Here is a 13779-nt window from a genome sequence, read left to right on the forward strand (position 1 = left end):
TGGCTATATAAAATATATTGCAGGCACTTGATAAGCATAATGCACTACAAAGGATAATGGTCCATGCTCTCAAAACTGACTTTTTAACTTTGTTGATCTGATCAAAGTAACGGTTGTATCCAACGGAACTGACTGTACCTGAGACACAGAAGAATATTTTGCAATTTAAGTACATTATAGAACACACTCTTGCATACAGCTATTCTGAGTGTATCCTCCTGTGTTGCATTTCCCCTCCAGTGTTAAGAGAGAAGCTTCAGAACTGGGAAGAATTTCTTGCTGAGACATTGAATGGAGCTTGCAGTGCCCCTGTTCACTTGCTAGAGGGCGTAAGTATACCTGTTGTCTTGTGGAAATTGTGCTGGCTAGATTACTTTAATCCATTCTCCTGTACTGATCTCTGGACTGGCATCACCAGTTACATTTCTAAGAAGAGTCATAATTACTATTAAGTTCTGAAACACTACTCCCTAATACAGAAATGTAAAGGATTATTGGCGAGTGTGTTTTTTTTTTTTTTTTTTTTTTTTGTAGGGTTTTCTAAAATAATGTTAGATCATTGTAATGGGTGCATTTTAATGTAGGATGGGTCGGGGAAAAGTTTGGAATGCAGACAAATGCATGTTTTGGAAGCATACTAACCAAAATTAAAGGGGAATTACCGTATTTCCCCAAGTATAAGACACACCCATGTATAAGACGCACCTTAATTTTGGGGCCCAAAATGAAAAAGAAAAGATGTATTATATATTTAGCAAATAAGAATGGTACTTTCACTGCTGCTTTATTATTACAGCATGCAGTGTGCAGCAGGAGGAATCAAAAGGCTCTTTCAGATTTTTGTCAGAGATCTCACAATCTAGAGGAGCTCACAATAACCCACATAAGTCCCACATTCAGTGACATGAGCGCTACTGCACAGTGTTGTTGATAAGAGACAAGTCACGTAGACACGCCCCAAGCGTCTATTGTCGTCAAAGCTGTGCAGCTTACTGTCTACCGATCAACACGCTGGGCTCATCGAATATTATCGGCAGTCATTCGAACTGTCTGTCACGTGACTGACAGCTCAGAGACTGTGGGAAGCGCCTGAAGGTCCTTTTTGCCTATTAGCGGGGACACGTTGTTGCCGATTAGCGGGGATACGCTGTAGCCAACTAGCGGGGCCTCCTCTCTCTCATCCTCACACCAGGTGCCGACTTCTTCATTGAGGTAAGTAGCGCTGGCAGTGTATAAGACGCACCTTTTTTTTTATACCCAAAATTTTGGGGAAAAAGGTGCGTCTTATACATGGGGAAATATGGGTTATAACTGATAACCCTTAAAGAAGTTCATTTCTTTTTGGAACTCCTCTTCTTTGTAGCTTGTCAAGCCTATGTAGCAAATTGGGGGAACTGCAGACAGAAGCTGCTTTAGGGCTCTCGGACCATAAATCTCTCATTGAGTCCAGAGGAAGCATGTTATATGGGGAGAGGAGGCAGGGATAGAAAGAGGGGAAGTTCTAAGACAGTCAGTATTACCATTCAGTACATATGGTATTGTATCTCTTCTATAATCTCCTCACAGATTTCACCTGTTAATCTTCCGGAGGTGTTGTAATCCTCTCACAATACAATAATTTTGGGGGTATAGGCTAATGGCAGTGAATGCATGTTACAACACAGGGGGTAGAGTATGATATCAGCGGTGGCATAACCAGGTGGGAAAAGGTCCAAAAATATGACTCCAGACAAAATCCTTGGTTTTTGGTTTTTTTTGCTCATCACCTGCTCTAAAGGAAAACCTAAAACACACACACACGTCAATTTTAGAGCAGCCAATTAACTTGCTGGTATGTTTTGTTTTTTTTTGTTTTGTTTTTGGATTGTGCTCTGAGGAAACCCACACACACGGGAGAACATACAAACTCCACACAGATAAGGCCACAATAAAAGTATTTGAGGTTGCTTCCCTTTTAAATGTAATATTTTGTCTTTTTTTACTTCCCTACAGCCACACAGAGGTAAAAGTCCTCTAGACTTGTTTGTACCTGGTTCCAGGTTGGAGCTACAGCATTCCTGGGAGTCCCTGGCTGCGTGGCCAGTCATAGTGCTAGACAACATTGGTGGGAGACTTCAGCTGCAGTATGAGGGGGCTCCTGACTGGCCAAGTCTGCATTATTTCTACCTTCATCCTTATCTTCATCAAATGGGGTGGGCAGCTCTGCACGGCCATGAGATAAAGCCCCCTCAAGGTAACTCTTTTGAATCATTTTTTTTTTGTCTGCTTAAGGTAATGGAATAGAATATTGGGTAGGGGTTATAGATGGTTTTAGGTGGGTCTTGTAGGTGTCCATGTGGTGAGATGTTAGAAAATCCTCACTGGTAAAGTAATTGTTTCTCTATCTTGTAGAAATACTACACCTGAAGACTGAGGAGGACAGGAAAGAGATAGTGACCAAGCGCATAGAGGACATGGGATACTTTATTCCTGCCGATTTCTTCCAAGTAAGTATGGTCACGTCCCTATATGGAAATATCCGCAAAATAAACCTGAAGAAAAGGAATGTTGCCATACTTTACATGTTTTTCTAGAGCTACACATTACTAATGACCATTACAGATGTATATTGGAAATTTGTCAGAATCTATTGTATTTTTAAGGCTTTCTGTGTAAATGTGTTTTTGTGTCTTTTTAATCAGACCTTTGTATCTGCAGAATGGTAACGACAATTGCAAAGCTTCTAAATGGCACATAGAACCATTAAAGGCAGAAGCAGCAAGTGTACAATACTATAAAGTACATTAATGGGATGTGTTGCATCTTTTATATACACATTTGCAGGTTTAAAATATGCCTTTTTTACAATTGGATCCTTTTGGTTAAGGCTTATATTTAAGTGCTTATATTGACAGTTTGAGCTTTGTATGCATTTCCGATCCAGTACCTGGCTGTTGGGATTAAAAAATATGAATTGTGATCGTAGAAAGAATGATTGCTACTAATAATGCACCGTCATTCTAGTTCTATAGTGTGATCCAATCTAGAAATTTGTTTGGCCACATGGTATTTATTCAATAAAGAACTAGATGCAATAAAAAGTAGAAAATCATGAAATAAGGTGATAAAATATGTTCTAGTTGAGTCCCCAAGTTGTACGAAGAAAACAGCATCTGGTAGAAATGTCTACTTGTGCAGATGTGTGTGTGTGTGTGTGTGTGTGTGTAATATTAAAATATATGTATATGTGTGTGCATAGATATATATGTAGATAGAGATATCGCTCACTCAACACGCACACATACTTTCACTGTAGTTGCGTAGTTCACAAATACACAGTCCGAAGTTTGCAGTCTGGCTGTTCTCAAGCGCCTTATTAAAGAGCTCTGGTACCAGTGGCTCATAGTAACTGTATTACAGTCTCATTGCACTGAATGAAGTTCCTCAGTTGTTTGGAGGTGAAACATTAATAAATGTAATTGTGATTCTCATCTTTAATTTTTTGAGTGTTGTAAGCAAAATCTAAATATATGGAATGTGCGGCCTTTTGGAGGAGTCGGGTCACATGTAAGACCCCTCAATTGAAGCTTGTTGCACACTGCTGATTTATGTACCAACTTGTCAAGATCGTAAGAGTTAGTCCTGTACACTTTTGTTTTTGTTGTTTTTCTTTTGTTTTTTGTTTTAAGCCAACACAAATGTGTGAACGCATGATTTTAAGGCCCCCCGAGTACTTGGCCCCAATCCAATATTTGAGGAGGGGTTGTTTTTGTTTGTTGTTTTTTCTGACCAGTACAGCTATGTATAATTGATAATTTTGAAGTCTTTAAAGAGGCCCTTGTTGTAGATTTTAGTTGAAATAAATGATTTCATTAATTTTCCTGGCACACTTGTTGTAATGGGTTCAATCACCCAGGCCCTAACACCATTCCAGCACGTGCTCTAACAGTACTTTCTGGTATGTTATCTCCTGCAGCAATCAGTATGGAACCTGCTGGTGTGCTATGGGATGCGCTATTGTGCATTTTGCTTCTTTCTCTCTTTTGTTCTTATATTGATGTACTAGTTTGTGAATATAACAAAGAAAAACCACCAAATAGTGAAATACTTTATAAAATGTACACATATAGTGACATACTAGTTTATTGTACTGCTGGGGTTGTGCTTATAAAAATGGGGGGGAAAAACTGTTGCTGTGTTTTATAGGAGCAGCCACAGATAACCAATCATTCATTCACATCTGGCATGAAGTTGGAGGCAATAAACCCCAAAGATCCATCATGCATTGTTCCTGCAACAGTGACCAAGGTAATGGGATAGATATATATAATGTTAAATATCTGTACGAATGTGACCCGATCTTATTACCATGAACATGTTTACATTACTGTATTACAACTTAACTCAAGTCCCACTGTCCACCAGGTCTTTAATGACCAGTATTTCCTGGTTGAACTGGATGATCTCAGAGTTGAGGACTCCAGGAATCGCCAGTCCATGGTCTGCCACAGAAATAGTCCAGGGATCCTACCTGTGCGTTGGAGCCTGAAGATGGGTCTGTCAGTCTGTGCCCCTCCTGGTATGTTCACAACACTTACTTAGTGACAGTAAAAACAAATCATCTGCAAGAATATATTTTTTTTTTTTTGTATGTGTGTTTTTAAAATGCAATACTTTGCAAAGCGCTATGGCATTTGTTGGCGCTATATAAATGATGATGAAATATACTATGGCAGCTTTGACAGACAAAGTACAAGTCTAATGTACATTGAGTTTTACATGGGTAAAAGGAAATGAAATCTACGATACAAATGTGCCATAGCTGCACATATAATGCAATGTTTGTAAAGTTGACAAGAATAGAACCAAAAATTAAACTATATAGTTCTTGCTGGTAAACACTCGAAAAGTCAAGACAAACACTTTTGGTTTACACACTTGACCTACAAGAACAAAGCACTGGTCCTATAATAGCATGGGCACCACTGCTGTTTTTTTCCTGAGCATACATGACCGTGACGCTCACTCCATAGTTAATAAAATATTTGAAATAGTGTGTAGGTTCCCCCAGAGAAGACATACATTACATAAATGCTCTCTTCATATTGTGACAACTTTCACGGGGACCCTAAACCTGAATTAAGCTAGGACAACCAGAATTTAACATTTATTGATGACCAATATATGATTTAAAACATGCCAAAATATTTTTTTGCACATCAGCCACCTTCCTTCAGTATAACAAAGCAAGTACTTGCTACACCAGATTTATAAAGGTAAAAGATTTCCATATATTTGTGTGCCCCCTTTAATTTCTCTGACATCCTTGGCGGACACCGGGAGCTTGGGGTATAGAGTAAGGACAGGCGAACACTGGCACTTTAACTTTAGTTTAAACAAAGCTCAGGCTCCCCCCCTCTATACCCCACCTCCCGCTAAAGACCAGTCTAGTTTAAGTGCCCGGCGAAAAGGCTGTGTCTGGTCTGCTCAGCAGCCCTCTTCTGTTACTTTTATTATTTTATGGCAGGAATCTGCAGTATGCAGCGTGCGGCAAGCGCTGTATGGAGGGGGGGGGGGGGGCGATCGGAGGTGCTGTGAGAGGTGCCTCTGTTGCCAGCCTCCCTCTCCCAACATTTTCATACCCTCCTAGGAGCCGGGCACAGTCGTCGCAGGCTGTGTCCGTCCTCCTGATCTGACAGTCAAGATAGACTGCAGACACTGCGTGAGGCGGGGTGGCAGAAGGTAAGTGAACCCTCTCCCAGCACAATGCTGAGAGAGAGGGATAGAAAATCGCAGTTTGTCCCTGAGCAGGCTGCTTCTTACTAGGAGCAGTCATTCTATGAAAAAAAAAAAGAGATTCTATTTTTAGCTCAGGAGACAGGGTCAGGCAAGGGTCACTAAGATAGTGAAGCCCTGCTAGGCACTGGGTTGTTGAATGTTACGAATTCAGTACTGGGCCCTGGGGAAATCGATTACTCTTCCTCCATGATAGTCTCTCAACTATTATGTGTGCAGACAACAGAATAAACAGCCATTTTATAGCTCCCCTTTTCTGTCCTGAGTCCCGATAGAAAGGTTTGGGGATTGTTATTTTCAAAAGTTTATTTTTACTCTGTGGGGCTTTTATTGGCTGTATTGCAGGCTCACTTTCTGTTCAGTTTTTGGGCTGCTTGTTATTTAAATTGTGTTTTGTTACACTGTTTATTACATTGTTTTGTTTGTGTTTTGTCCCATCTGTTAACATGTCAGAAGGGGAAAAACCATGCGTGGTAAAGCTGGTGTTACATCATTGTTGAGTTTCACCTGGACTGTGTCACGTAAAGCTGCCATCAGGTCAGTCAGGCACGCAGGCTCTGTGCGCAGCCTGACGGCTTTCAAAGAGCATACCGTGTAATACAGCAGCTGCTGCTTTACATACGGCAACACATGCCTGGGTTCGGTCTCTCTCCAATACGGTGGCTGAACTTGCTCAGTTGGTGCTGTCACAGGCTGTGGTCGCTCCATCTTCTGATTCTGCTTGCACTGTAGCAACTGACATGGGTTCTAGTTTGCTAAGTCAAGGTTTGACTGTTTCTCCCTGGCGGAGTCTGTACAGCCTGCTTGGGTACAAGGAATTGCATCCTCTGTACAGGGTATGGTTTAGGTTTCTTCCTCTTAGAGAGGATGTTACGATCTGCGGCACCGTCTTCCTCACATAAGCGTAGGACGATGCGCCACAACTTCAGGAAAATAAGCCATATTTTGACTGTAGTTCCCAGAATGAAGGTAATTTAGCTGTGAATTCTGACATGGATGCTCCTTCGATTGTGGAGGAGATTCATTCGGTTCCCCAGAGTGTGGAGGAATTAATACAAGCTGTGTGTCGGGTACTTCACTTTCCTAAGTAAGAGGTTCCTCATGTTGCACAAGCTCCTCTATTTTTCCTGGCTTCTTCCCTATTGGAAGATTTTGTTGTCAGAGCCTTGGACTTCCCCAGATAGCAAGTTCCAAGTATTTCAGTGACTGCAGTCGGTTTATCCTTTTCCTACCGAAGTTTTTGCTAAATTCTAGACGCTTCCACGTGTGGATGCTGCCGTTACAATGTTAGCCAAGTTAACTACTATTCCTTTTCCTAACATAGCCACTCTTAAGGATGGTACAGACCATTAGGTTAAGGCCGTCCTTAAATAAATTTTCGTGGCAGCATGTGCCTCTTTCTGGCCTGCTTTGGCATCTGTGTGGGTTAACAAAGCAGTAGAACGCTGGTCAAAACACCGTTTTCAGGGTTTATTGGCAGGCAGGCCTTCCTCTGGACTGCTTCCATTAGTGGAGCAAATTCAGAGGGCTATAGATTATTTACGAGAGGCAGCTACATACGCGGGACTGATTGGTGCACGTATTTCTGCCTCTGCAGTTTCAGCTCGTCGTATTCTCTGCCTTAAGTCCTGGAAGGCTGATGGGGAGTCTCAAAAGGTTCTTGAGACCATACCGTTTTCTGGGGGTCTTTGGTTTGGACCTCAGCTTGACTCCATTATCAGTCAAGCTACAGGTGGAAAGGGCATTTTTCTCCCAGTTAATGCTCCCAAAGAAAGATAATCCAAATTCCAGTCCTTTCAGTCCTCAGGAAGGTTTCGGGGTTGATATTCCTCAGGCCAATTTTCTACAGGCCAGTCATCCGCTCCTAGAGGTGGTTTGCAGCGGGGACATCAGGCCTGGTCTGGGCAACGTCCAGCTGCAAAGCCTGCAGACAAGCAGTCTGCATGACGGGTTTTTTGCTCCTCCGCTGTCGTCGGTGGTAGGAGCCAATCTTCTGCGGTTCAGGGATCGGTGGTGTCAGTCCACTACCGATGTCTGGATTCGGGGAGTGGTGAGCCAGGGTTACAAGTTCGATCTGCTCGGTCTTCCTCCCAGACGGTTCTTTTCCACAGGGCTCCCGTCTTGTCCGACGAAACGATTGGCTTTAACAGAAGCGATTCAATCCCTTCTTTCGTCCGGATTGATTATTCCGGTTCCTCATTCTCAGAGAGGTTTGGGGTTTTATTCCAATCTTTTTCTTGTGACAAAACTAGACGGCTCCTTCAGACCGATTCTCAATGTAAAGTATTTGAATACACAGGTCAGAGTGCCCAGCTTCAAGATGGAGTCTTTACGCTCAGTCATTCTCTGCATGGAACAGGGAGAATTTATGGTGGCTCTAGACATCAAGGATGCATATCTCCATGTGCCTATTTGGAAGGGTCATCAGTCCCTGTTGAGGTTTGCAGTTCGGTCAGAGCACTTCCAATTTCAGGCTCTCCCGTTCGGTCTTGCCACAGCTCCACGTATCTTCACCAAGATCATGGCGGTTATGGCTCCTCTGCTAAGGGCCAAGGGAACTACAATCATCCCTTACCTGAACGATCTACTTTTAAAGGCAGATTATTCAGAGAAGCTTCTGTTGCATATTCAGGTAGTAATCCAGACCCTGGAGTCGCACAGTTGGATTATCGACTTCAAGAAATCCAAGTTGATCCCATCCCAGCGGATGGTGTTTCTGGGTCTTACTCGATACCCGTCTGAGACGGGTGTTCTTTCCTCAGGACAAGATCCTAGCCTTGCAGAGGATGGTGAAATCCCTGTTGGTGGCAAGGAGGCCTTCCATTCATTTTGCAATGAGACTTCTGGGCAAGATGGTATCGTCATTCAAAGAGATCCAGTTTGCTCAGTTCCATGCACGACAGTTTCAATTGGAACTCCTGTCGCAATGGAACAAATCCCATCGGAATCTGGCGAGTCAGGTTTTTCGCCTGTCTCTGCAGATGCGTCAGTCGCTGATCTGGTGGCTAAATGGGCAGAATCTCACCAGGGGACACTTGTTCTCAATTTGGAATTGGATTCTGATAACCACAGATGCCAGCCTTCGGGGTTGGGGGGCTGTCTGTCTTCAGGCTCGGTTTCAGGGGCTTTGGACTTGTCTTAGAACTGCGCGAAGTGTTTCATGCTCTAAGAAGTGCGCAACACTTGCTGCAGGGAAAGCCAGTAAAGATTCCATCGGACAATGTCACAGCAGTGGCATATCTCAACCATCAGGGCGGCACCAGGTGTCCCTTGGCCATGAGGGAGACTCGCAGCAAATTTCTGGTGGCCGAAGCTCACGTTTCGGCACTCGTTGCCATCTTCATTCCCGGAATAGAAAATTGGGAAGCAGACTTCCTAAGCAGGCAGACTCTGCATCCACGAGAATGATCTCTCCATCCGGAGGTGTTTCAACAGTTAGTGGTGAAATGGGGTCAACCAGATGTCGACATGATGGCATCTCGGTTTAATCACAAGGTTTCTCGCTACTGTTCCCGTGCAAGAGATCCCGGGGCAGTCGCAGTAGACGCTATGTCCATCCCTTGGAGGTACTGCTTAGTGTACCTTTTTCCTCCGATAGCCATGCTTCCACGAGTACTGAAAAAGGTGGAGAGGGTGTTCCAGTGCTTCTAGTGGCGCCGGATTGGCCACGCAGGACCTGGTACACCGACGTACTTTTCATGGCAGGAGGTCGGTCGTGCGGTTGCCAATACACCCAGACCTGCTAACACAGGGTCCCTTTTGTCATCAAAGTTTGCAACGCCTGGCTTTAACGGCATGGCTGTTGAGGCCAGGATCCTAAGGGCTAAGGGTTTTTTGGATCGGGTGGTGCAGACCATGCTCCGTGATCGAATACCGGCTTCGGCCAAAATATATCATCGTGTCTGGAGGACATATATTGGTTGGTGCGAAAAGAAGGGATATCCTAAGTCGTCTTTTCATCTGGCCAGGTTACTGAGGCTCTTGCAGGATGGCTTGGATGCAGGTTTGCGTCTTAGTTCTCTTAAGGGTCAGGTGTCGGCTCTTTCGATCTTCTTTCAAAGAAATATATAAAAAATATTTCTCCTTGCGAAAGTCCTATCTGGATGAAACGCGTTGGATCACATTTTTGTACTTAATCAGCCACCGTACTTGTGCGGGTCAACTTATCACTTCCGCGTTCCAAGACGCAGCTACACGAGATACCCGGACACTCCGGAGCCTCTATTCATAGGAGACTACCCGTTTTACCTGGACAGCTTGCCGAGGATTGCCAGCATACATAGGGAATTCTAGGGTAAGAATTAGTTTTATTTGCTCTCCCCTCCCCACGCCATCCGGTTAACTATCCCGCGGTACTTCCACTTACATTTTCAAAGGAGCTATAAACATTTTTGTTGTCTTTACATTCTGTTGTCTATACGTTTTTTATTTTTCTTGTTCATTGCGCCCTTTCTTTTTTATATATTGCCGATTGTACTATAGGGGCTGCATATTAGATGAGCGCTTACCTCTGTTTTTATTGATTTCTTTCAAAGAAAACTTGCTGTCATACCTGATGTGCAAACTTTCATTCAAGGTGTTCTCCATGTTCAACCTCCTTATATTCCTCCAGTTCCACCATGGGATTTGAATTTGGTGTTGAGGGCTTTACAGCATCCACCGTTTGAGCCCTTGAATACGGTGGATTTCAAATTTCTAACGTTGAAAACCGTTTTTCTTTTGGCCATTTCTACGGCACGCAGAGTTTCAGAGCTTGCGGCTTTGTCTTGCAAGCCGCCTTTGCTAGTTTTTCATGAGGATAGGGCAGTTCTTCGAATTCTGCCCTCTTTCCTTCCTAAAATTGTATCTAAGTTTCATTTGAATCAATACATTGTTATTCCGGCTCTATTTGATTCCTCGTCTTCTGATAACGATGAGTCTATTCGTTATCTTGATGTTGTCCGTGCCTTGTGAATTTGTTAAAAGATCTCAGAAATTATGCAAAACTAAGGATCTTTTCATTCTTTATGATGCTCACAAAAGATGCTGGCCAGCTTCTAAGGTGACCATTGCTAGGTGGATTATGGCTGTTATCCGTCAGGCTTACAATGGGGCTGGGGAGCCTGTCCCAGGTAATCTACGGGCGCATTCTACAAGATCTGTAAGTGCTTCCTGGGCGGCACGCCATGGTGCCTCCAGTGAACAGTTGTGTAAAGCGGCCACGTGGTCTTCTGTACACACTTTCACAAAGTTTTACAGATTTAATGTGTTTGCCTCTAGGGATGCAAGTTTTGGGAGAAAGGTGCTTCGGGCCGTTTCTTCTGAGCGTTCCCTCCCGTGAGACAGCTTTGGGATGTCCCCAAGGTCCCGATGTCCCCCAAGGATGATAGAGAAAATGGGATTTTTATACTTACGTAAAATTCGTTTCTCTTAATCCATTGGGGGACACCGGGCGCCCACCCTTAACGCTCTGGTTTCTCCTTCTGTTTGACATGTTGTGTGGTTAAGAGAATGATGTGTTTAAGTTTATTCTTTTTTCTTTGGTTTCTCTCTATCTCCCTTTCTGCGGGCTTGGTTAAACATAGACTGGCCTCTAGCAGGAGGTGAGGTATTGAGAGGGTGGAGCCAGAGCTTTGTTTAACTAAAGTTAAAGTGCCAGTGTTCGCCTGTCCCTACTCCATACCCCAAGGTCCCGGTGTCCCCCAATGGATTAAGAGAAACGGATTTTACGTTAATATAAAAATCCCATTTTTATGCTAGGTCATAAAATTAAAGGGCTGTGTTTTTAATCTGCCCCAACTGGCGAGCATTTAACCCCTATAAGAGGTAACACGGCTCATTTGAATATAAAGAAAAATAATGAAATAGGGAATAAAATGTTATGGAACTGAATGGGAGGAAAATTATAAAATGCTGAAATACTTACAAACATATAACCTTCATTTCAATAATGAGAATATCAAATATCTATAAAAACAATCAAATGAAGACTCTTTCCCAGCAGCACTTTTAAATAAATATGCAATAAAAAAAGTGGCACGGTTATGTTAGAAGGACCCTAGCACGAGCGATAGGAATTGTATTTGCCTCCTGTGATGTACGTACATGGTTTAAATACCATTACAGCTATGTATAATTGATAATTAATAAATATGTGCTCCCTGCATCAAATGCACCTGGATATTGTACAACAAAAAGTAATGAAGACATGAAAGCAAACAAAAGCAGGTCCCTTTTATGTGGCTAAAACGTATCTGTGGACACAGAGAAAGTCCCCCTAAGTGTGTCTCCACCTCTCGGGTGTATTTCTGTCGTTAACCTGTTATAAAGGAATGTAAAGCATTGCAGCTCTCTGTCACCGGCCATTTGCTCACCTTTGTGGGCCCTGTCAGAAGTAGACGCGTAATGTAGCACAAAGGGAGGAAACGCCATTGCCCAGCTCTCTGTAAATTAAGGTTTTTTTGTTTCATTGTTTTACTTTTTGGGTTTTTTAAGCCAAATCTTTCACCCTTTTCTAAATCCAAGGAATATGTCTGATTTTGTCCCTCTTCATTTCCTCCTTCAGGATACTTGGAACAGACCTTTGACTGGAATGAATATTTAACTTCTTGCAATGCTCAGGCTGCCCCTGACAGTTGCTTCCCTGAGGTGAGTATTTCTTTCTAGCAGTTTGGATAATTAGGATTCCCTGGTTTTCTGTCAAACAGAACAAGTAAGCTAGATCCTTCAAGAGATTAAATTTGTGATTATACATTTGAAGGGGAAACCTACTTGCCTACTTTTAGTTGAGAGCCACCGGGAGATGCTGGATTGGGGGCGTGGTAGGACAGTGACCTTTTGGCATGGGGGCGGGGCCAAAATGACACAAATCACGTCATTGAGGCACCCATCCTGCCCGCTTCACTAGGAAGTGGGCAGAATGTGGGAGAATAGCCTGCTCTCCCGGGAGTCTGGAGACCTCTCCGGTATTCAGGAGTCTCCCAGACACACTCTCCTCTTCCGGGAGAGTTGGCAAGTATGAGGTAAAAAAACAGAAACATTTAAAATAAAATAGCTTTGAATGCAATAATAATTGGAAGAGTGATCATATCCCTGACAATCGATTTTTGAATACATCTAGTTTTCATGATCCCATGTAAATTTCTAGCAAATTTGGAAAGACAAAAAACTATATATATTTTATTGTTATTTTTTTCTGTTTTAGTAAAAAAAAAATAATTAATAGATCACCAGTTTTTTTTTTTTTGATTTTTTTTTTTTTTTTTTTTTTTTAAATAATAAAATTGCTGAAACTTCAGCTGGTCAGGAATGCTGAAGGTGAGGAGTTAAAAAACTCTCAAAAAAAGCTATAATAGACAATATGTCCCTGATGCAGAGTTGAATGCAACTTGGGCGTAATTCATGGCGCAAGAATGGGCATGCAAAAATAATGTAACTCTGATGTGGAGTCCGATGCACCTCAAGGTGTGTCTAGCTCTGCATCTATAGCATATGCGCCAGGTTTATGGTAAGCATACTTACAGCCACAGATACTTGCACAGAAATAGGTTGTAAGCACAATAAAATTGTATTTTCATAGGGAAAACACATCTGCTATTAGGCTTCATGGATGCATGTGTTTTTTCATATGTATTTGCAGGGTGTTTTGTGGGCATGATCAGAGTGAAAACGTGCACTTTAAGACATGCAAATGAGTGTACATTCATCTCGCCATTAGGCACTATGTCTTTTTCTAGGCTGTCAGGCTGCTCCAGGTAAACAGCCTTATGAATGGCGACAATGCCTGTTAGAGTATTTCAGTTAAATAGAAAAAAAAATTGTGCCTGGAATTACTGACATACTCATTGCTAGAACAAAACCACAATTTCCACACAGAGCCAGAAAATATAAGATTAACACTTCCAACAAACAATTCAGAAAAGCTTAGAAAACCATCAGGGGGGGTAATTTGTCTACCCCCCAAAGAGGTTAAAATCCCTCGAAAAACTGCAGTTTTCAGGGGATTACCACATTAATTAATAACAA

General features: G+C 42.6%; 1 protein-coding gene across 1 annotated transcript in view; it reads left to right on the plus strand.

Moving 5' to 3' along the window:
- Positions 1-13779, plus strand: part of LOC142099962 (scm-like with four MBT domains protein 1) — a 53803-nt gene that overhangs the window by 25505 nt on the left and 14519 nt on the right. Inside the window, exons 5-10 of the mRNA XM_075183973.1 lie at positions 241-329; positions 1993-2233; positions 2392-2486; positions 4186-4287; positions 4405-4558; positions 12320-12402. Of these exons, the coding sequence (XP_075040074.1) occupies positions 241-329; positions 1993-2233; positions 2392-2486; positions 4186-4287; positions 4405-4558; positions 12320-12402 (764 nt within the window). The remainder of the gene's footprint in view (positions 1-240; positions 330-1992; positions 2234-2391; positions 2487-4185; positions 4288-4404; positions 4559-12319; positions 12403-13779) is intronic.

Source organism: Mixophyes fleayi, chromosome 8 (genome assembly GCF_038048845.1).
Source record: "Mixophyes fleayi isolate aMixFle1 chromosome 8, aMixFle1.hap1, whole genome shotgun sequence".
Lineage (NCBI taxonomy): Eukaryota > Metazoa > Chordata > Amphibia > Anura > Limnodynastidae > Mixophyes > Mixophyes fleayi.